Below are 24,273 nucleotides of genomic sequence, written 5' to 3' on the forward strand. Positions count from 1 at the left end.
TTTTAAAACGACGTTTGTGTTAAGTACTTAGATTTTAAAAAATATTAAATAAGGAGCTTATTTTGACGCCTCAGACTGCGCTACACTATTTATTTAAATGGCGATCAATACGTACTACACGTTGTTTGGATACAAAAATTGCTAAATATTACTTTTTTTGGTACTTAGGTGCACAATTTTGCAATTTTGTTGGTGACAATTTTTAAAACGATGTTTATGACTTTATATTACATTGGTGTGTTTCTTAACTGAAAAATAATTAGCACATTTACGAGATTTTGACAAATTCTTCCAAAATTCTAACTTCAGCTAACCATAAAAATTTAGTTTTCATTTAAGCTCAATTGTTTTTCAATTACACTTTAAACAACTTATAAGGAACTTATCATAAAAATGTCAAGCTTTTTAATCGAGAAAAAAATTATTTATTCGCAATATTAAAAAAAAAACGATGATGTTTCATGGCTTTAAGCCTTAAAGCTATAAAAGTGCCAAAATGTTATCAAGTAATGAAAATACTAATATTAACATTTGGGATAAATTTAAAGAACCGAAGGTCAATCGTTTTTGAGTCATAAAAAAAAACAAAATCGAATCTGTCAAATTTAAGATTGATTTGCTCCGAATGTAAAATAGCAAGATCGCAAAAATCAGAGTACACACGTACTGTAGCAGTGTAGCCTTCAGGTATTATTTTGATTACAATTTACTAGTAAATATAAATAACATTATATACTACGTTTTCTTCTAAAAATGATTTATTTCAAAACTTATATTTAGTATTGTTTTGTTTTTAATTATGTTACACTAATTAGTCATAGTATAATAAACAATCATCCTAACTATCCAACCATCCACCCACTCACCCAACAAATTGTGCTGAAGGACACTTGGACTATAGGATCGCCGCCACTGAAATACTGCATACGATGAAAAGCCGGGATAGAGGAATGTGTCTTTGGACTTGCTTAAATACACCTTTAGAAATAAACATAGGAATTTATTAGTTTATTACCTAATACTACACTTAAGTCCTGTTTGCCAAAGCCAAGAGGTCTGATAAGATGTTGCCCTAGTATAAAATTATAATCACTTCACTGACATTTAGATGAATACTAATTAGGTAGGTAGATACCTAACTAACCAGCCCCTATTTTTTAGTGAACCCTGACATAAAAAGTGTAGATCGAAATTGGAATTGTGCTCTACGGATTTGAGAAGCGTGTACTAATAATTAAGACTATAAAAATAAATAGTTTATAGGTATTATATGGTAATGTAGTAGGTACTAGGTATACATACTATATATTATAAAGTCATAAGCGCAAATAGCGTTTGAGATTTGGGGTGGGCTAAAGCCTTACTTTGGTAATATTGAATATTCGAAAAACTTTAATTAATTTTCGGGATTTTTAATATTTTTCAAATGTTATTGTAATAATATAGTGGGAGACTTGTATTAAATTTTCGCTTTTTTATCCAACAAATAAAGTTTTATTGACATTCGTAGAAAAAAAGACTGATAAAATTGGAAACATAAAATGTTCCTAAACAGTTCAAAACAAATCAAAATATTTTGAAAATTGTATCATCTACAGAAAATACAAATATAAACGATCAGTGAAAATGTCATGTATATACGGTCATTTGTTTTAATGTTACACCAAAAACCAAAGTCAATTTTTTTAAAAATCGATTTTGCGTAAAAATTCTCGTTTTTCCTTAATTTTCCTTTAGTTTTTCACGGCGTTTTTGAAAATTACTGGGAATTTTAAATTTTGACCTCCCCAATGCACCAACGATATTCACTTTCCAATCGAACAAGATACTGAAGTTGAAAATCGAAGCATTATTTCGACTACTTATCGTGTACACAGACACAAAAAAAATAAAAAATAAAAAAAATAAAAATTAAAAAAAAAAACACACATCATTGTAAAATCAATATATTCATCGTTCCACTCAGAATCTAAAATTAACGAAATCCGACTACTCTACAGGACGTGAGAGTTTTTCCCGTAAAGTCATTTTCATTGATATAATAAACTATATCTACCCCCCCCCCCCCCTTAAATAGGTATCGAGCTGTAGATTAGTGGAAAACTAAAAAGTATTATAATTAAGATATAGTAACTAAAATATAAAATTTAATTTTCAAATTGTATAAAATTTCAGAAAATTAAATAAAAACCGGCACAAACAACTTTAATACCTAGTTAATAGTTGTAAAGAAATGTGTAGTACGAATTTTTTTGAAAAATAGGGGCTGTGACTAAGCTAACATTTTTAATTAATAATTAAAATATTAAATTATTAACAACTTTTGTAAATAGTAAACTCAAATGAGCAATATTTTTTATAAACACGAACTAAAAATACACGAATGAAAATGTCAAATAAATATAAATGTTAGGTAGGTAGTTCAAATAAACAAGTTATTAACTATTACTATACAGATGTGTTCATACAGATAGTTCAAATTTTAACGTTACACAACATGTCAGGATGGCCGAGCGGTCTAAGGCGCCAGACTCAAGGTTTACCTTGGCCTGCAATGCAGGCTTGATTTGAGCGTTCTGGTCCTCATCTGAGGGCGTGGGTTCGAATCCCACTTCTGACAAATTTTTTGCATTTTTTAAAAACCACTTTTTTTTATTAATTGGCGTCATAATAAATATTAAATAATAATATTCAATTAATCTAATATATTAATGTAGGTAATTGTTTTTATATATTATAGGTACTTGAGTAGACACATTTTGGTAACTTCATTGTTAATTTTATTAGGAATTGACTTTAAATAAAAAATAAAAAAAATAAACAATGATCAACCATCGACATTGAAACATAATATAATATATTTAGTATTTACCTAACCTGCCATTTCTGGAACCGGAAGAAACCTCTGACGTCGGTAGTCGAAACTTTGTAAGCATAAAATATTACACATAATCATCACCGCGATTAAATCAAAACATTCAAAACCTGAAGTGCAAAAAATAATATTTATTTATAGTTTATTTCATAACAATATAGTGAGTTAAAGAACGTGCACAAGCGTAATTTCTGTTAATATTAAAAAAATTATTTTATTTAGGAGACCCCCTTCTAAAAAAAACTTGTATTTTAAATGATATTAAGTAGGTACGCTTTTAAAAAATACATTTTCTACCCCTATCAATCCCATACAAAATTTAAAATTGTATGAAAAAGTTTGAAGGTACCGACGCAACGGTACCTATCCAAGCCCGAATTAAGACATTTTGAGGCCCAGGGGCTAAAGTTTTAAATGAGGTCCCTGTACAAAAATAAAAAAATAATAATGTATAATACATTATTTAATATTAGGCACCTGTTATAATAAATATATAAATAGTTATTAGGTACATAGCAATAAATGATGAATAATGTATCATTTTATTTATAAATTATAATTTACAAGCTTTTTTCCTAAATAATCATCGATTTTTTTTTAGGTGATTTATACAGTTTTATAGCCTATAATGAAAAAATTAATGGACAAATTTGAGGCCCCTATATAAATTCTAACTATCGAGGCCCGGGGACCATGGCCCCCCCTTGATCCCCCCCCTTATTCCGGGCTTGTACCTGCCGTTCGTCATTAATTTACCTATATGCTATATCATAACTACCTATAATCGGGCTATAAGTCTATAAATTAATGCAAAATTGACGACAAAGAAATCCCAAAAATACTGAAAAATTATAACTAAATAAAGAATACTTATATAACAATATACCTACTGCATGCCGATACTGTATAATACTATAGATAGATAATGGTAAATATGTGTATTTTAACGAAAAATGTGCAAAAATGCCTGAAATAAAAAATTACATCCAGCGTATCAGTAGCGGATCTAGAAATCATCCAAGCCCGAGGGGGTGGGCGAATGCCCCTTAGTCCCCCCCCACCCTCGTATCCGCCATTGCAGCGCACAACATTACAATACATTCAAATTTGAAATTTTATATTAATTATTATTGCTGTACTGAAATTGGCAATTTAATATTGTATATTTTATCAATATTTTCAAAATTAAATGTATATTTTACTGTTTTAAAACGCTTATAATTTATAAATTAGCCAGTGGCGGACTTGACGGTCGTTTAATACTTTAGTCGTCAAATGCCAACAGAATCCCTCTCCTAGTGGGGTTTTATCGACTCCGCCGTTTCAATATCAATTCCCCGAATTTTTGTTTATATTGATTCCGCCGGTTATTTATTTATATTGATTCCGCCGATTATCGATTCCGCCAGTTATTTATTCATGTTGATTCCGCCGACTGTTTATTAAACAATAACCAAAGTATTATATTATACAGAATTTTTTTTTAAATTAACAGTATAGGTTAGGGTACACTTAGTATAAAGTAAGTTTTATTTAAATAAAAACATTTCGAAAAACAATTCAAACATTGTCGTCCATAACGGATAATAATATGTATTAAAATCCTAAAATAATATAACTTATATATTTAGTATATCTAGTTTTACAAAATGAAGTAAGATTGTCATATTTTTAAATAATTAATTAATAATAATAATAATTAAAATATAATATAGGTATTGTACATGCCGCATGGTATGGTAAAAAAATAAAAATTAAAGTAATAAAAATATACAATATGGCCAATTTTTAAAATAATGATTTGATGCTAGTTTTATATAAGTGAATCTATCAATTTTTTTATTTATATAATCGCCAAAAATGTTTGCTATATATTAGCAAACATGAGCCTTTTAAGAGTTCGGCGTAATTGATAACCGGTGGAATCAATATGTAAAAAAGTTCGGGGGAGTCGATAGCCGGCGGAATCAATATATAAAAAAGTTCGGCGGAGTTGATACGCGGCGCAATCGATAGATTTTTTACAGGTAAAAAGGTAATTTCGGCGCAATTGACATACGCCCCTCGTAGTATGTACGGAGGCGGAAGCCCACTTAATATGTTTAATTTTTTTTTAAATTTTATCACAAAAAAAATAAAATAAATTTACAATAATATGGTGTAAACTGCAGTGTTAGTATATTATTTACCATTGTTAGATAAGATTAGGTTAGTAAAATCCCACAATTTCGTAAGTATGTTACCGATACATTTTGAACGAGCCCCCTCTTATATGGATTGCCGATTTTATTTGAACCCTTAAATCCGCCACTGATACTAGCTCTATGTTATACCTAATCATTAGTGCATTATACTAGTTACTGAGTTTAGTATGATTAGTATATAGCTAGCATATACCGTTCTACTCAGTGCCCACGGATTAATATTGGTACTATAATATGCTATGATATACTATATAGCACCTATATTAATCCGTGTCAGTGCCTCAGTGGTGTAGCCAGGATTTTAGGATTGGGGGTTTCGAGGATCAATAAATATTTTAATATTTTAATATTAAAAATACGTCCACTGTATATTATAATAAAATTCGTCTATCATTATATAATTATTATTTTATCTTTTTGTGCAAATGTGCAAATCACGATTTAAGATATACAGGTTAGTGGTTACTCAACGGCCCTATGTACATACACAACAAAAGTGGTGCGCTTAAATGTTGATTTCTAACAGCTGATCAACTATGTGAGAATAACTACTAGCGCTCCAATACATAATATTATATAATATAATATAATATTTTGTAGTACCAAGAGAAATCACTATAATGCAAAAGCGCTAACTGTTATTCTTGCTATGACAAGATCGTTAATTTTAAGCGCACCAAAATATAAGTTTCGTCGAGTAACCGGTATATCTTAAATCGTGGTGCAAATATAGGAGTAGCACCCAATGCAGATAGTAGAAGAATAGAAAATCTTCTATTATCTGTGAGTTTTCTTGTAGTCTTCACACGGTTTAAGATAGACTATCTTAAACCGTGAGTCTTCATGATGTTATCACCATGAGCTAAGAAGATAAACATTATATATTAATATACATCTTCTTAGTTCATGGTTATCACTATTGATCTGTGCTATCACAGAATAACAGTTATTGCTATCACCACAGAATATAACAATCACCGTCTAGTCGTTATTTATTATTGTTTAAGGTGATAACAAAGTTGTTGTCTGTTTATGTTTACTTTTTCTCGTATAGTCGTATCAAAAGTTTATGAGAAAGAGTGCAAAGTGTAAATTAGATACTTGGTGTGTTCGATAATTGCATGGCACGGTTGGTTTTTATAGAGGATTTAAAATTGAACAGTCCTGTAGTCAATGACTATGATTTATACGTTCTGATGTATATTATTACTGCTAACATTATAACAAATTCAAATTATTGAAAATTGTTGTTCATTGTTATTGCCATTATGGTGACCATTGATTATGAAAACATTAAAAAGTAAGTTAACAGAAAACAAAACTTAAGTAGTTAACTATTATGTCTATAAATATAAACAATTATTTTTTTCACTTTGTCTGCAAAACGCTAAATGTAATCACAATATGTTACCATTTTATGAGTTAATATTAATTTTGTAACGACACATACAGTCTAGTCAGGGGTGGACTGGCTAGGGTGATCCCCGCATTTCCAGTCTGCCCCTGAGTCTAGTTAAATATTGTTGACTTGTTAGACACAATATATATAGGTAAGTAATTGAATTAAAGTATTTCGGTTTGTTAAACATTTTTTTGGTCAGATTAGCGTTGTAGTTTTAAGGTTTATTGAATTTAAATGGAGTTGGTATGTCTAACATGCAATTTTAATGTAATATTGGAATACATGTGTACTATATACATTTAAAACATAAGTATGAAAAGTGTCAACTTTAAAGTATAATCCTATTTTACTTATAATAATTAATCAATATTTATATGTGCAGTAGTTAAACATTTTATTCAGTTCCCTATATCTTTTTAAAAGATAAATTTTAATATATAAATACAGGTAATTAACCTCAGTGTTTTAGTTTAACTACTACTTGCAAAGATGATTCTCTTCCAAGTTGATCCTGACCTACTAACAAATTTGCTTTCAAAGTTCCTACCCATTTTTACCGAAACACAGTTTCTATTTTACTTCTTACCTCCTCAACAAGATAATATAGTTTAAAGGAACCACTATGTCGTATTTCTATAGCCAATTCTTGCTCTCCTTTTAAATTGTGTATATACCTTATTTTACAACATTACATTGTTTTATTATTTAAAACGTTATTAGATATTTGCTACAGTGGCGTGTTGAACTCATTTTTGGTAAGGACTAAGGATAAAAATGTATACAAGGTACCCACCCACCTACCCACCCCCTTGATGTTCATAACGGCATTTCCAACTCAGCAAAAAAGTTTAAATTAAAAATTTACAAAATATGCATACTTTTGTAACAATTTGTATAATTGGATATGATATTTCTACGATATATCTATGGTCACCTAGGTGGCTAGGTATTTTGTGGCAGGGAGACCACCCACCAACCAACAATTTTGAAGGAGCAATTGCTCCAAAATAATACCTTCGACACGCCACTATATTTGTAGGACCGGATTGGACAAATTCGGCCCACCAAGTTTACCGTACTTTACCGGGCCACTTATAAACTGGCAGTTCTTATTCCCTGCATAGTTTTTTCTTTATAGTCTCCATTTCTTCAACTTTTAATCCTCAACATATTTTTAGTCAGCGGCCCCTCATGACTTGAACGGCCCAAAAATGTCGCGACCCATCGAGTTTCACTCGGTAACTCGCCGGGCCAATCTAGTCCTGGATATTTGTTATTGTTATAATGTTGTGTTCACACAATTTATGTTTTAAATATTTTTATTTTTATTTTGTGTAATAAAGTGTATTAATTTTCATATTAAAATGTATTATGTTTGAATAGTTAACTTTTACTTTAATATCACATTTCATAATAAATACAAACCAGGTGCATAATTTTTAGTTGGTGCCAAATTTATTGAAGGTCTTTTAATGATGTTTTTTTATAAGTAAATTATTGATAATTTAACATTGGAATATTTTTTTAATTAAAATCTACAATCGATTGAAAGTTATTCAGATACATTGTACATTATATTATTATAATAATTATAGTTTGTATAATATATAGTATGTAGTTCAAAATTTAAATTAAAAGTAACTATGGTTATTGAGTCATTAAAAAAGTTAGCCATCAGTATAATAGTCATAACCATAAACAAATGTACATTATTATTTTAATGTTTTCTAGGTATCCTACTGTGGAATGTGCTCTTTGTGGATTTGTGTTTCGTAATAAAACAAGTATGAAAAACCATCTTGATTCTATGCACAATGGAAATAAAACTGAATCAGGTTTTATAACAAAAAGACCTAGAAAATGCACTGATCTACAATGTATGGAAAAAGGATGCAAATGTAAATTTTACAATAAACAGCTCTTTATTAGTCATTTAAAATTTGACCATTGTATTGATTTTGACATACGCAGTTTGAAATTCACTTCAGAAGATGGTAAGACATTATACTATGAATAATGTATATAAACTTATAATCTGCTTTGTCGTCTAAGATTTGTATATTTAACATAATAATAAATACATTTTCAGAATTTCTAACATGGAAAGAAGACTTTGAACAAGAAAATAATAGTCGTTACGTCCGTGTTACTGGTTGCAAGACTCTTCAGGATGGTAAAAAACTTTCTTATTACTACTGTAATCGGTCTACATACTTCACTAGTAAGTCTAAAGGAGTGCGAAAGCGAAGTACTCCAGTTAAAGCAAAAGGATTATGTACAGCATCTATTAAAGAAGTCAAAAACAAAGATGGCTCTGTTGAAATATTATTATGTGCTACACACTATGGTCATGACATATCATCTGAACATTTGAGAATGACCAAACGTGAACGAGAAGAAATTACTGAATTAATTCAACGAGGAGATCATCCAGACTTTGTCATCAACGCTGCTCGTGCCAAGGCATCAGATTCGCTGGGACGTGTTCATATGTTAAATAGAAAAGATATTAAGAATATTGAACGTAAATTAGGAATTAGGCATCCCGATTATTTAAAACAAAGGACAATTAATGATCTCAGCACAGATAGGTGGATTCTGAAATTACAACGTACTCCTGATAATCCTATATTGTTTTATAAGCCCAATAATGTACAATGTGAACACTTAGAACCTAATGATGTTATGTTAATATTTATGACTCAAAATCAGTACAATTGGATAAATAAATTTGGAACTGATGGAATATTCATGGTGACTGAAATGAGTATGGTTCGTGCTCAGTTATTTTTGACTGTATTGTATGTGTGTGATGAATTTAATGTGATGCTACCAGTATGTTTCATGATGTGCAATGATAGTAAAATTTATCAATCATTTTTTTTAAACATCATTTTTAATAAAATGGGCTCTATTTATGCTAAAGCTTTAATCACTGATGATAACTACGACTTGTATGAAAGTTGGTGCTCAATTATGTCACCAGTTAAGCATGTTATTAACCAAAGGTATATTGATAATCAAATAATAGAGAAGCTTCAAAATGATATTGAAAATCAAGATTTACAGCATGAAATTTATGATAAAATATGTTCATTTTTTAATGGATCTGATGAAAGTATGAAAGAAGAAATTATAAATTATATTAATAATAACCTTAAGATGAATAATGAAACAAAATCATTTGGAATATTTTTTGATCAGATGTTTGCTAGTAGAGCAGATATGTGGGCTTTCTGTTATTTAAAAGATTCACTTAACTTAAATCAAATGATAAACATTAACACTGTTTATAACCAAATGATAGTACTATGTGAAAACAAAAAACATTTTACTCCAAATTTGTCAAAAAATATGCACATTTTTTTTTCAGCTCTCTTAGAAATTCAGAAAAATAGAAAAACAAAAATTGAAGAAATCAATATTAAAATTTCCAATAATCACAAAAACGCAATGTGTTATCCATCTAAACTTATTTTTCCCCTCTCTAATAATAAGTGGCGAGTTACACTAGAAGATGGTACAAATAATGGTTATGTGACAATTACTCGAAAGTTTTGTAAAATCATTGATTGCATAGTCAAGTGTCAAGCATGTTACAATATCTGTGCCCATATTTATGAATGTTCATGCAGTCGAGGAGAAACTACTATATGTGAACATGTTCATATGTTAGGCATCTTTAACAAAAGGTCACTAATTGATGTGGACGAACAAATAAAAGAAGAAAAACTAGATGCTGAAGATATGAAAAATAATATTTTGTTAAAATTAAAACGAATTCTTGGCAATATAGATTTTGTCAATGATGAAGAAATGCTTAGAAAAATCAGTGTGTCATTAAGTAGAGTAGAAAATAGTGTTACTAAAGCAAAAAATACCGACAATTGGAAGGATGATTAATTACTATAAATTACCGAGTATCATTATTTATTAAGCACTATTATTGATTTTATCAAATTAATGGTATAAATGATTTGACTAATCTTTCATAGATGCTTTTAAATGATAAGTGTTCCCTTTTTCCTTTGTAATTTATGTCTTTAATGTCTTGTGTGTTATAAACAAATAACAATATTTCTTTGTAAATACCTAATTTTAAAACCGTATTATAGTCATAATTTGTTGCGTTTTCTTGTAGCATAGATATAGTATTTTAATATATTTGTGTAGTACCAACTTTTTAATAACAAATTATGCATAACTAAACTAAATACTATGTATTATTTAAGTAATCTCATCTCATTATTATATAAACTACCTACTTTATAAGAACATTATTTAGATGAATAAAATATGAATCAAAGACTTGTAGTGTTATGAACATAAAATGCTTTTTAAATTATGTTATACTTTAAACTAAATGTATGTTTTAATATAACCTGTGTGTAACCATAAAAAAAAATTATAAAACTTTGTTTGTCAAATATAAATAAAAAAGTTTTATCTATTGGTTCTAATCAAAGTATTTATATTTAAATCAATAAAAAATAGTGTTAGATAATTTACATTTATAAATGTAATAAACCATTCTAATAGGAACTCTGTTAACTTGGCACTTATAAATATTTATTCTACATATGTCAGTTATTTTTTAGGTAGAACTAATAAGAAAATTAAAGAAAGATTTTCTTCAAAATATTTAGTTATCTATCAACTGATAGACTTAAAATGCAAAGGCCTACTTGAAACTAAACTTGAATACTACCTACTTGAATACTGCCTACTTGAAACTTTTGAAAAAGTGTTCGCAAATAATCAACAAAAAAATATTAGTGGATGTCGCCCTGCTATACAGACATACAGTAGGTTACAAGCAGGTCACTGTAATGGATGGTGTTAAATTTGAATTCAGTGATATAATATAATTCTATAAGAAAAACGATTCTGAGCGAAAACGGTTAGTCAGCCTATCATATAACTAAGTATATTTAATGATATTATTGTGAATAAAGTATTTTATATATCCTATTTACATGGAACCTTGTTTTAAATTTTAAATCCTTAGCTATGAAAGTTGAACATTTTATAAATTTTTAACTACAAAATAGTTATTAAATTTTAAATTTGATAAATTTTGTCAAAATTCGAACTTTAAAAGCTTAAAAAAAAAACGTGTGCGTATGTATTTTTAATATTTTTCAACTGCTGTTGTAACAATATATATCAGGAGTCTCATTAAAATTTCCCACTTTTTTAAACAACAAATACAATTTTATTGATATTTATAGAAAAAAAAACTGACAATGTCCGTAAACAGTTCAAAAAGAGTCAAAATATTTTATGGTGTATAGAAAATGAAAATATAAACATTCAGTAAAATTGTCATGCATCTGCAGTTATTCGTTTTTGAATAACAATAAAATAACAAAACCTCATGAGAAATCGAGTGAATATCCAATATTATAAAAATATAAATTTCAAACGCTCATAAAAATTTAATTTGATTTGCTTGTAGACATTTTTTTTTTTTTTGATAAAGGTAGATAAACTTATGAGAAATCTTGAATTACATTTTCAAATCTTAGATTTAAAAAGAATAATTTTTATGAATTTTCAATTCAAAATAATTTGCTAATTTTTGTATTTTTTCCGTATTTTTTCAAGATTTGAACTTTAAATGCTTATAAATAAAAACTGTGACTAAGGATTTTTAATATTTTTCAAATGTCATTGTAACAATATAGTAGGAGGCTTGTATTGCATTTTCAAGGTTTTTACCCAACAAATAAAGTTTTATTGATATTCGTAGAAAAAAAGACTAATAAAATTGGAAATAAAATGTTCCTTAACAGATAAAAAAAAAATCAAAATTTTATCATGCATAGAAAATGGAAATATAAATGTATCTACGGTCATTTGTTATAAAGTTACACCAAAAACCAAAATCAATTTTCTCGTAAAAATTACCGTTTTTCCTTAATTTTTATTTTATTTTTCCCGGCGCTTTTGAACACTATTGGGAATTTTAAAATTTGACCTCCCGAATGCACCAACTAGATTTCCCATCGAACAAGATACTGTACCTACTCCTATACCTTCTCCAAAATCAAAGCAGTTTTATTGCCACAAAAAAAAAATAAAAAATAAAAAATACATCATTGTAAAATCAATACATTCATCGTTCCATTCAGAATCTAAAATTATACTAAATAAAACCAATATGGCAATATAGGTATATTTTGCAACTATTTATTTAAAATGTTTTGGTTTGCTTATTAGTGTTCAATTATATATGTAAGTGATGTGTTTTGATTATGATTTACTATTATCCAAATAACCTATAATAACCTCATAAGAAATAAATAACACCTTTATCAGTTTCCTAACGAGTAATATCCCAACACTATAAAATAGTAATTTGCTATTTTCATGTAATTTAAGGTAAGAACTGTTTGATAGGTATATTATGATTTCCGCCTCTGCGTGTCATTTATTACAATACTTATCTATTGCATGTACAAATTAAAACAAACATGTTATTCAATTATATAATCGGTAGGTATTCGGTTATATAGATCACGTGTATTAATCGTTAGTCATCAGTTTGTACTTTATTACCTATTCTACTTCCATTTATTGGCTACTACAGTCATGGGTTGGCCTTATTAACTGTATAATGATTAATATTTCACCGTAGAGTGTAGGCAAACACTTTCAGTTTCAATAATCTATAGGACATGCCCGATGTATGTTTAATAATAAATTTATTATAATACGCCTCTAAATCATATAATATACGCATTTTACATACCTACATGTGATTAATTATATTTTTTACATTTTTTATAAGCTTGCCTACACGCATTAAAACCCCGAAAATATGAATAGTTCAGTTCGCATTGGTAGTTTATTTCTCACAAGCTTTTGTCATCGAACAATAGCACGTCGGTTTCTGTCGCACTATCCAATCGACGATATTTTGTTTAACCTCAACGATGAGCAAATTCAGGTAAGTAGAAAATATTTATTTTCAATCAGTCGACATTCCTGTAGGCACAGCAAAATAAATGCAGACTGTAGTTGCTATTGGTGCTAATCTGATAATGTCGCAACTCAGGAGTCAGAGGTGTATTCAACTGCAAAATAATTAATAACCATACCTAATAATAAACGTGCTTACAAGTTACAACTGTTATTCTAAACTTTAAGTCTCAGTACGTAATTACAGATTTTAACACGTCTAAATTTTAGATTCCTATAGGAATAATTAAATACCTAACCTAACCTAACCTAAATACCGTGCTTGAATTGGACGAATAATAAAAGGGGGATGTAATTGATGCAACGATATACAAAAATGTCGTACCTACCTATCCAAAGATATCAATTTTTAATTGACTTATTTAAAAAAATAATAAGGTACACTCTGTCCTTCCACGTCAATTCATAAGCACAACTAAGGGGTGGAGGGCTGGGAGGGCTTAGCACCCCAAAACTTGTAATAGCTCCCTCAAAAAAAAAATATTCAATTCTTTCCTAGATATTAACAAATCTTTAAAAATCGAACTGTAAGAAAACTGTAACTTTGGAAAAATTGTAATTATTTAATTTTTTTAATTTTTATTTAAACTCTTTTTTTATATATGGCCTATAACAAATATGGTATTATGGTAAATACCATAAGCTGTATGCTTATATTCATTTTAAGAAAACAATTTATGTCGGTATGATATAAATTATTTTGTATTTGGTAAGATTATTACACATAATTTTACAGTATACCTATGCACTGAACTGTAACGTAGAGATAGGTAAAAGTGAAATAAAAATCCCTTGAAAAAAATTCCCGATCCTAGGAAAAATAACCCTCTAGTCTACAATATTGCTGACAACCACGTGGCATTTTTAAAACGTAATTAGTGTAATTATTGCATTATTAATATTTAATTACAAACATATTATTATAATATTATTATTATACTTATATAATATAGGTATACTTTTCGTTAAAACAATTAATATACAATAAATAATATTCAAAAATTAACAATAATATTGTTTTGTTTTATATCATGATGTGAAACAACATAATATGTTAATAATAGTTCTTTTAAAAGATTACTGATTAGTAGGGCCCGGATTTATATGCAAATGCATGTTCTTCTACAATTCACCTAGAATAATTTTGATTATAAATGTCGACGTATCGTAATGTGTAGATTCTATGGTTTAATTTTTTTTTTGCATATTTGAATGAAAATGCATATTTATTGCATATTTATTGATAGTTGCATAAATGTTGCATATTCTACAATTCATAGAATTTAGGTCTGTAAAGATACCTACTGACTAACGATATTTCACTTTTTAAATTAAACAATCCACAGTTTAAATTTTTTTTTGAAAAATATCTAAAACTCAAATTACCAGATGAATCTACCCTCCGAAAGAACTATTCACCTTTATGCTATGATGAAGTTTTATGTAAAATTAGGAATGAAATAGGGAACAGTCCAATTTGGGTTTCCATCGATAAGACAATTGATGTACAGAGATGATATGTTGCTAGTGTCATAATTGGGAAATTATCATCTAAAGAATGTACAAAACAAATTGTTTTAACGGTTGAGCAATTACAAAAGGTAAATTTTCAAACAATTTCCCAATTATTTAATGACTCCATGAGCATTTTATGGCCCGAAAAAATATTTGATGAAAAAGTATTGTTGAATATAACAGATGCTGCTCCGTACATAGTTAAATCTGGCGAAGCTCTTAAAGTATTTTACCCTAAATAATTCATGTAACGTGCATGGCTCATAGACTACACAGAGTAGCTGAAGTCATAAGAGAAAAATATCAAAATGTCGATCGATTAATTTCAAATACTAAAAAGATATTTTTAAAAGCAACTTCACGTGTAAATATTTTCAAAGAAATGTATCCCAATTTGAGTTTACCTCCACAACCAATTTTAACTCGTTGGGGTACCTACATGGCTTGAAGCAGCAATTTATTATGGGAAATATTTCAATGAGGTAAAATGTGTTATTAACGCTTTAAACCAAAATGAAGTGAAGTGTATTGAAAACGCGCGTAGTGTTTTTCATAATAAAGAGTTAAAAAATGAGCTCGCCGTTATTACAACACACTTTCAGTGTTTAATAGATACAATAACAAAACTAGAGAAATCGAATGTTACTTTAAGAAATAGTTTATTGCTCATAGAAAATATTAAAATTAAATTCGAAGAAGGAGGGCTAGGAATAGAATTCGCTAGATCTAAATTTACAAATGTGTTATCAAAAAATCATGGATATTCTACAATAAAAAAAATCGATGGTATAATCAACGGCGAGGTAACTGAATGCGATGAAGACGAAGAACTGTCAGTTGAAGATTTATCGAGTTTTAAATATGCACCAATTGTATCTTGTGACGTGGAAAGAAGTTTTTCCAAGTACAAAAGTATGCTTCGAAATAATCGTTGGAGTTTTCAATTCGAAAACATAATACATTCATTAACTATTTGTTTAATAATTATTCATTTCATTAATTGATATATCGATCACTCGAAATATTTTTATTTTATAATCTTTTAAATATTGTATCTACCTATATTAAGTAAAACTTGTAAAATCTACTTCTAATAATAATTATGATTTACATACCGTTGAAATATTATTGGGAAACGTAATATTTTATTTCGGGGATATATTATAGTATAAAGGTATTAAGCAAAAAATATTATTGTTAATGTTTGAAAATTATAATATAAATATTAAAAAATAAGTGTACCTAATTAAATACTTGAGTAAATAAATAATTCATTTAGTTTGTATGATTTTTTTATATTTTTAAGTGAACAAATATTGGGGTGTGGGGACATCACCCCCCCACGGGTTACTTTTCATGTAATGTCAGTGGGGGGCTTCAGCCCCCCCCAAACATTTCAGCTCTAGTTGCGCCATTGCACGTCATTCTCCAAATCAAGCACACCTAATCCTAAAGAATAGTATTCTTTAAATAAAAGACTTCATAAAATGTTGAATTTATTATAATAATTTATCAATAACCATGACAAATTAAATTGTCATGTCAATATAACCTCTTCCCTGAAAAGTAATATTACCTATAATACCTACCAAGGTACCTATATGTATAAAAAAAAGGAATATATTTTATACTTAATTAATTAAAATTCTATAGATGATACCATTGATTATAATTTATTAATAAATAGTATTTATAATTAACGATAATACCTTCAACCTACTATACATTTTAAAATTATAATATCACTTATAAAATAATGAGGTAGATCCAAGTTTATTATAGTCTGAAATAATTTATAAGTGATTTTATTGTAAAATAATAATATATAGGCTATTAACAATTATGAATTATATTATAATACCTATAAAGAACAAATCTATTAATAGATTATTGATTAGGAGTTCGTATTGTTGACTTTATGTAGAGACTAGAGATCAATATCTATCATAAAATAAATTTTAAAACTCATAATATTCATCAATAAACCTATACCTATTGGCTATTAGAATTTAAGAATTTGCAAAAACATGAGCAATACTTACAAGAATACAAGATAATTAATAAGTATATGAACAGACATAATATAAAATGCAAACATAAGGCTATCATATTGAGATATATTAATATTGAGGTATATAAGTATAACCATAGAATCAAGATACAAGATTGTTGACATTCAATTTAATTAATTTTGGTGATTTTCAGTTACGGAAAACCGTTTTTGATTATGCGCAGAGAGAAATAGCACCAAAAGCGGCTGAAATAGACAAGACAAACACGTTCAATGACCTAAGGGTAATTTATTGCTATTTACATGATATTAGTATTAAAGTAAAATATTAGCTATACCGACTATACTTACCTATTTTGTAGAAGGTATTAATGTAGGTACAAATATATGCGTATTATTATTATATTATAGTAAATTAATATTTTTCCGGTTAATTGTTAATCTAGAACAAGTTGTAGGTAACAATGTAACATATTGTAACAAATAAGATAATAATATTATACGAGTATAATCTGTATATAGAACGTTACTATAATATTATTAATTTATTATTTTATTAATGTTGTTGTTTGTTAGATATTATTAAACATTATCATATTACCTAAATTTATATCCAAAAATAATAGGTATAAAGGTAACTACCTACTGGGCCCTGGCCGCAGAGTTGGTGTATTTTTTTTATTTTTGAAAAACACTGTATTTTTTGTTTTAAAGTTTAAACATAATAAATTGTTTGAGTTTTTAAACAGTTTATTTTAAATAACTTAATTTTAATCTAGGTAATATGTAATTTAATTACCTACCTAATGCCAATATTCCGTGTACTAGTATACAATATGTTCGAATGTTTTACAGTTTCGCTGTTTATTTATTACTTAATTGAAATCTTAAAAGCATTTTAAATATTTTCTGAATGGCTGTTTTATGTGGGCATTATATTATGTATGTATTAACTATTAAGTAAAAACATTTTAAACTTGGTAATTTAAAAAAATAAAATTAAGGATAGTAGGTAATAGATAATTAGGTAATACTTTGACTTTTTTCTGAAGGATATCTATTGTTATTAAATAAAAACAAATTTGGTACCTAATCAGACTTACTATTGTTATTACCTACCGAATAATATATAAAATATTATAATAATATACCGAAGTCCATATATTCAGGTCTTGTGAACAAAATACCTAAATTAAAATATTTTTCCAGACTAATAAAGACGGACAACACCTACATGCTAATTCCTAAACAAAGATTTTATTTTTTATTTAATTGTAATTTTATTAAAACCATTAAAATTATGTATTTGTGTAAAAGATTTTTTTAGGGGCTAATTTAGGCGGGTAAGTAAGAAAAATGTTGCATAAGAAACAAGATGATGTAAAATTTAGGAATTAGCCATTAGGTAACTCAGTTATTTTATATAATACGTACAACTTTTTAATATAGTCTATATAACTACCTAATTACCTAGGTTCATATAGAAATTAAAATAATAATAATAATAATAATAATAATGACACGATAATTATTTGTCGGTCGTTAAAAATTGTTAACAGAAATGCTGGCTGGAACTGGGATCACTAGGTCTCCTGGGCATTACCATTCCAACAGAATACGAAGGTACAGGAGGCAGCTATACCGACCATGTCATTGCCACGGAAGAGATTTCTAGAGCCAGCGGATCTGTGGGCTTGAGTTACGCGGCCAACACTAACCTGTGCATGAACCAAATTCGATTGAACGGTACGCAAGAACAAAAGGCCAAATACTTACCACGGGTTTGTATTACCATTATGTAATACATTTATAAATATATTTTTAAACTTTAATCGAGAATTCTAGTACAAATGCATTAATAATATAACGCTATTGGCCATAAAATATACGTATATAACTACGCTCCGTGCTATTTTAATTATAATTATAAATTTATAATTTTAAACAATATTTTTTGGTTTGGCTTACAGTTATGCAGAGGTGAAGCTGTTGGAGCGCTGGCAATGTCTGAACACGGTTCTGGTTCTGATGTAGTTTCTATGAAATTAAAAGCAGAACGAAAAGGATCCCATTATATTCTAAATGGTAGTAAGTTTTGGATCACGAATGGACCAGACGCCGATGTGCTAGTGGTACCTATACATTTTCATTCGGTTATGATAAAAATTAATATGAAAATATAATTGTATGTTAAAAAAACAAATTTAAACGTATATAATATTAATTGTATATGACATGTAAATGCAAAACAATTTATAATAATAATGATTATTAATTACGATTAAAAATTATATTTTTCTATAGGTGTATGCTAGAACGAATCCAGACGCTAAAAAACAGCATGGTATTACTGCGTTTATAATTGAGAAAACATATGAAGGGTTCACTACTGGCCAAAAACTCGATAAACTTGGCATGAGAGGTTCTAACACTTGTGAACTTATTTTCCAAGATTGCAAAGTACCTGGTAAGTATAACTTATATGATTTAAGTTATAAATCATGAAATAATTTATACAATGTATAATGCACTGGTGTTACTCAAATATTGTTGTAATTTTGAAAAGTATTACAAATTGACAATAATGTTAGTTATCTATTAGTTATTACTCTGAGTCTCCAGGTTGGCCAGTCTAATTCGTATCCTGCTGGCAGGGATTCTATTGGTTCAATCTCCAGTTTACTGCTGTCTTTGGATAAAGAAAATTTCCGCATTTCTCTTCATATTTCGTATTGATATTAGTTACTATTTTGGTTTTATCCTGTAAATTATAACACACATATTATACTTATTACCTATACCGAGTTAAAGCGTATTGGTATTGTACGTACAATAATATTAACCTATCATCCTTAATAGTCATTAGTCTCCGTCTTATAAAGTTACAAACATAAAACTACCTATTAAATTTGAGTTCAGCGAAACCAATTGAATGTTTTTAACTTAAATATTAGAGTGAATTAACCTATATTAACAAACTTAAAGGTAGAAACTTCATCTGTGTTCTTATTGTGTTTTTTTACGATATTTTAATTGTCAAGTGAGTTATGATTAGGAATTTAAAATATTGAAACACAAAAACTGCTCATACATCGCATGTTGAATTCTATAAAACACGATTGTTTAAGCAGGTGTTATTTTATGTTTATTTCAGTTGAAAATGTATTAGGTGAGGAAAATAAAGGCGTATACGTCTTAATGTCAGGACTAGACTTGGAAAGGATGGTGCTTTCTGGTGGGCCTGTTGGGTATGTTGAGTTAAAATTTATAATCAAAAATATATTATCAATGATTATATCATTAATCACTATTATAAACTATTATTCAGTTGTTATTTTTGTAATGTCTATATTTTAGATTAATGCAAGCGTGTGCAGACCTGACATTTGATTACGTTCATTCTAGACAACAGTTCAACACTAAAATTGGAGAGTTTCAATTAATTCAGGTAATAGCTTAAAAATATTACGTACATTGTTTATAACAGGTAGGTCAGATAAATAATTTAATATTTATACCGGATAATTGCCATAGAATAGTGAAATGTTTGGTCTTTGGTTATCTTTAAATTTGTTAGACTTTCATTTAGATATTGAAATATAATAATAACCGTTTATATAATGTTTTGTACGACTTTCTAAGCCTATACTGCAGTACCTACTACTGTACCTATATAATAACTCTATATATAGTATTACTATATAGGTCGAATAGAATATAATATCATAAAAAACATCAAAAAATATAGATATTATATTTACTCAACTCATATCCTTCTCTAATACATTTCAGGCTAAAATCGCTGATATGTATACAACATTGAGTGCCACTAGGAATTATCTATACAACATAAGTAGAGCTTGCGATAAAGGACATGTGTGCAGCAAAGACTGTGCCGGAGTGATACTTTTTTCTGCTGAAAACGCTGTTAAAATGGCATTGGACACAATACAATGTCTAGGTAAGTGTCATACCTTAACGGCTTTACCTTCCTTGTTGTATCGTTAAGCATAGGTAATATATTTGTCCACTGACATAACAGGTGGAAACGGATATATAAACGATTACGCGTCAGGCAGATTGCTGAGAGATGCCAAGCTGTACGAAATTGGTGCAGGGACCAGTGAAATCAGAAGACTAATTATTGGCAGATCGCTAAACAAAGAATACTCTTAAAACGGTCGTGTTATGTTTTCAATAAAAGGTGTTTAAACGGTTGGCCCTATCATCGATCACGTTATAATGGTTTTCTTGTATAATATTATTATACTCTGTACCAGTTAGTACATTATATACCTATAATACTAGTATACTACAGTGCAGATATTATGATGCATATTTGTGTGATTTTGATTTTATTGTTTGTGTATTTTAAAATGATATAATATTATAACTGAATATATACGCTATTGGTAGGTACCAAATATATACTGTGGGGGACGGATTGGCCGAACGGATTAAGGCGTCGGTTGCGACGCATACCGGCGCCGGTTCGAACTCGGCCGCGGGTGGCATTTTTCTTCGGGCAAGTCACGGTGTCCGGAGAGAAGTGCCGCCATCCCCAAACCGGTCATGGCAGATGCCTATACGGGTGCCAACCAAAAAATCTGTCAAATCAAAAAAAAACACACGTATTTACAAACCTACAATTTCTTCCCCTATACAAACAAAAAACCAACAGCTAATGGCCATAGTCGCCGGGCTTCATGATCAATAAAAATAAATTATATATACTGTATTTAACTGGCTACCTACACGGTTACACATAACCAGTGGCGCAAATAGGAAAAATGTTGAGGGGGGACTCAAGCCCCAATACATTTTTTTTTAAATTATAATTTATAGGTACATACTTTTAAGAATGGTATACTATTATATTTAGAGGGGGCTAAGCCCCCAAGCCCCCCTCCCCCCTATTTGCGCCACTGCACATAACACTGCTGCAGTATACTATATTATTATTGTATGTATAAATTATACTGTATAAACGTATAATATCTACAATCTACATATTATACTATAATATTTGATTGCACATTTGCAGCAGGTACGTTTTATTTTCACATTATTAAATTATTTACAGTTATGGGTACCCACTTAGTTTAGGATCTCTGTAACTGCAGCTTAAAACACAAGAACATAACAAATATATATTCATTCATTATTTTAGTCCTTAATAATGGTGTTGCATAAAATACAAAATATTTTTGGAATTTTAGGGACGTATAGCATCTCCAGTACTTTTTTTTTTTTATTTTTATCCCGTGGCAACTAAGGCCATTGGGAGGGGGGAGGTACTGTATGTTTTGGAACTGTAGGTGTGTTACCTACACGTGGGTGTATTTTTTGCAGAATTTCGAATGGGGCACCCGTAGGTTTCATCTCCTGCAGTAGGTACCTACTGTTGACGCGTATAAGTTTGTTTACTACGGTCTTAAACGTACTTATTTCTGGACGTTTTCAAAACTGTTTATGATTTGAAAAATTGCACAGTGGTCGTAGCAGTTGCTAGATCAAACCGTCTGACATAAAATAGGAATCATATTATTAATCATTAAAAACATAAAATAAAATATAAAATTATAAAATAATATTGTAGTACAAGAATAGAAGCTGGAAATCGCAGTTTATTTTAATTTATGTTCCCATTAATATATTAACAATTAAATTCATCATTAAATTATTATTCCAGGGTCACTTGTGGATAAATGCCAAAAGTATAAATGTAAATTAAATTAAGAATAATAATAATAACAAATTGTTAGAGGAACACGATTACTGCTAATATTAAATCATTATGAACAAATAAACATTAATAATGGATATTTTAATAGCTTTTAACAATTAACATTTATTGTAAATAGTCTTTTTTTCGATTTATATAAATACTATAAAATTTTTATTTCTGAAAAAAATCCTAACAATTTCAAACAAGGATTCTCATAAATTGATCTTATAGTAACCTAAAAATACCATAAAAATAAATTCTACGCTTATAAATAATATACTTATACTCGTATACCTATATAAATGACCATAGGGTTAAACATAAACAAGGGTGTTCACTGTGTTCTTATGTCCTTTAAAATATATTTTGTATATAAACGTTATTATTACTTTTATTTATTTTTTACATAATGGCGTAATTATTGCAATCCAATTTATCTATTTTTCTTGAACAAAATGCTTCAGGAGTTAATATAATATATAATTAACTAGTATAATATTAATTATTAATAAATTATTGAAATAGAATCAACATTATTTTTAGGCACCTAGGTAATAATATCTGTAACACATAGGTAAAAAGAATATTGTTGAACATTTTGCTGCAGCTGGTTCCGTGTTATTTTAGAGACGGTATTTGTAAGTGAAATTTTGCCAACTAATATAACGTGTAACATTGATTTGCAAATTATTGTATCCCATTGTTATACAGAAACTAAAAGATATCATTGTTACAATTTGTTATACATCATATTAATAACTTACAAGAGTAGGTACGCACGAACGTAGAAACCTATAATATACAAAAATTCATCCACGATTCACCGACATAATATTATAGGCTATTTTTTTTTTTAGAACAACAACACTCATCAGTTATCATCATTATTTGTCCGGCAATCACGACCACTGATGCGGCTACAGATTGAGCTAAGCACGTTGGTGTTAGCATTGATTAAATACACATGTGTATTTAATCAATGGTATTGTTACGTGTCGTTCTACAAGATTGGTTTATTGGTTGGTGTGGTCAAGACCTGTTGCTGGCCATTTCCATACATATTTTACTTTTTTACGAATTTTGCGATGGAAGGATTTCCGAGCGAATTTCAAAACTAAGCTAGAAAATTTAAGGCATCGATGAGTTACATTTTTGTAGAAAAAAATTCGAAAATTTGAAAATGTTAGTTTTTAACTATGAAAGGGATGGAAGATCGTGTTTCAAGCGCCGTTCGTAATGTTATATAGATTTTAAAGGAGAAGGGCGTTTTTTACTTTATATGACAAATCAACCGAAGTGAATATAATTGGGGTAAATATAAAGTACTTGTTTAGTTGTTTGATTTCTTTGTCAAATTATTCGAATTTTTAGATGGGTATAAGTCACACAAAACGTGAAATTACCTATATTATTATTTATTATACACGCAAGTCAAATTAACAAAAATGTAGATTTTTACGGTTGGGTATATGTACATATAGGTAGATCATATTATATTATAGACATAGGCTATAGGCCCCCTGGAATATTTTTAGCCCCCCCCCTCCCCCAATC

The 24,273-nt window shown here is 28.7% G+C and overlaps 2 protein-coding genes and 1 non-coding gene across 4 annotated transcripts; all 3 read left to right on the forward strand.

The window, feature by feature from the left end:
* The first annotated feature begins 2,499 nt into the window (after nt 1–2,499).
* Nucleotides 2,500–2,620, forward strand: TRNAL-CAA. The gene is made up of 2 exons: nt 2,500–2,537; nt 2,575–2,620. It is a non-coding gene; the product is annotated as a tRNA-Leu (tRNA).
* Nucleotides 2,621–6,060: 3,440 nt separating this feature from the next.
* LOC100571961 lies at nt 6,061–10,926 on the forward strand. Its single transcript, XM_003243221.4, has 3 exons — nt 6,061–6,379; nt 8,213–8,475; nt 8,571–10,926. Exons 1-3 carry the CDS (start codon nt 6,348–6,350, stop codon nt 10,382–10,384), a joined length of 2,109 nt encoding a protein of 702 aa, XP_003243269.3. The 5' UTR covers nt 6,061–6,347; the 3' UTR covers nt 10,385–10,926.
* Nucleotides 10,927–13,049: 2,123 nt separating this feature from the next.
* Nucleotides 13,050–21,341, forward strand: LOC100168762 (isovaleryl-CoA dehydrogenase, mitochondrial). 2 transcript variants are annotated; one of them, XM_008182976.3, is made up of 10 exons: nt 13,082–13,170; nt 13,275–13,433; nt 17,186–17,275; nt 18,551–18,772; nt 18,962–19,123; nt 19,296–19,458; nt 20,146–20,239; nt 20,349–20,439; nt 20,784–20,952; nt 21,034–21,341. In XM_008182976.3, exons 2-10 carry the CDS (start codon nt 13,305–13,307, stop codon nt 21,165–21,167), a joined length of 1,254 nt encoding a protein of 417 aa, XP_008181198.1. In that variant the 5' UTR covers nt 13,082–13,170; nt 13,275–13,304; the 3' UTR covers nt 21,168–21,341. The 2 variants fall into 2 exon arrangements, with proteins under 2 accessions (XP_001951793.2, XP_008181198.1); XM_001951758.4 differs by having other exon boundaries at nt 13,050–13,433.
* The last annotated feature ends 2,932 nt before the right edge of the window (nt 21,342–24,273 follow it).

The sequence above is a fragment of the Acyrthosiphon pisum genome, chromosome A1, assembly GCF_005508785.2.
Source record: "Acyrthosiphon pisum isolate AL4f chromosome A1, pea_aphid_22Mar2018_4r6ur, whole genome shotgun sequence".
In the NCBI taxonomy this organism is placed as follows: Eukaryota; Metazoa; Arthropoda; class Insecta; order Hemiptera; family Aphididae; genus Acyrthosiphon; species Acyrthosiphon pisum.

Excerpts from the sequence above, each read along its gene's own strand:
- LOC100571961 (XM_003243221.4), top strand. The coding sequence starts at position 6,348 with ATGGTGACCATTGATTATGAAAACATTAAAAA. Across the intron at positions 6,380-8,212 it reads GATTATGAAAACATTAAAAA|GTATCCTACTGTGGAATGTG; the intron begins GTAAGTTAACAG and ends AATGTTTTCTAG. Across the intron at positions 8,476-8,570 it reads GAAATTCACTTCAGAAGATG|AATTTCTAACATGGAAAGAA; the intron begins GTAAGACATTAT and ends ATACATTTTCAG.
- LOC100168762 (XM_001951758.4), top strand. The coding sequence starts at position 13,305 with ATGAATAGTTCAGTTCGCATTGGTAGTTTATTTCTCACAAGCTTTTGT. Across the intron at positions 19,459-20,145 it reads CCAAGATTGCAAAGTACCTG|TTGAAAATGTATTAGGTGAG; the intron begins GTAAGTATAACT and ends TGTTTATTTCAG. Across the intron at positions 20,953-21,033 it reads GGACACAATACAATGTCTAG|GTGGAAACGGATATATAAAC; the intron begins GTAAGTGTCATA and ends CTGACATAACAG.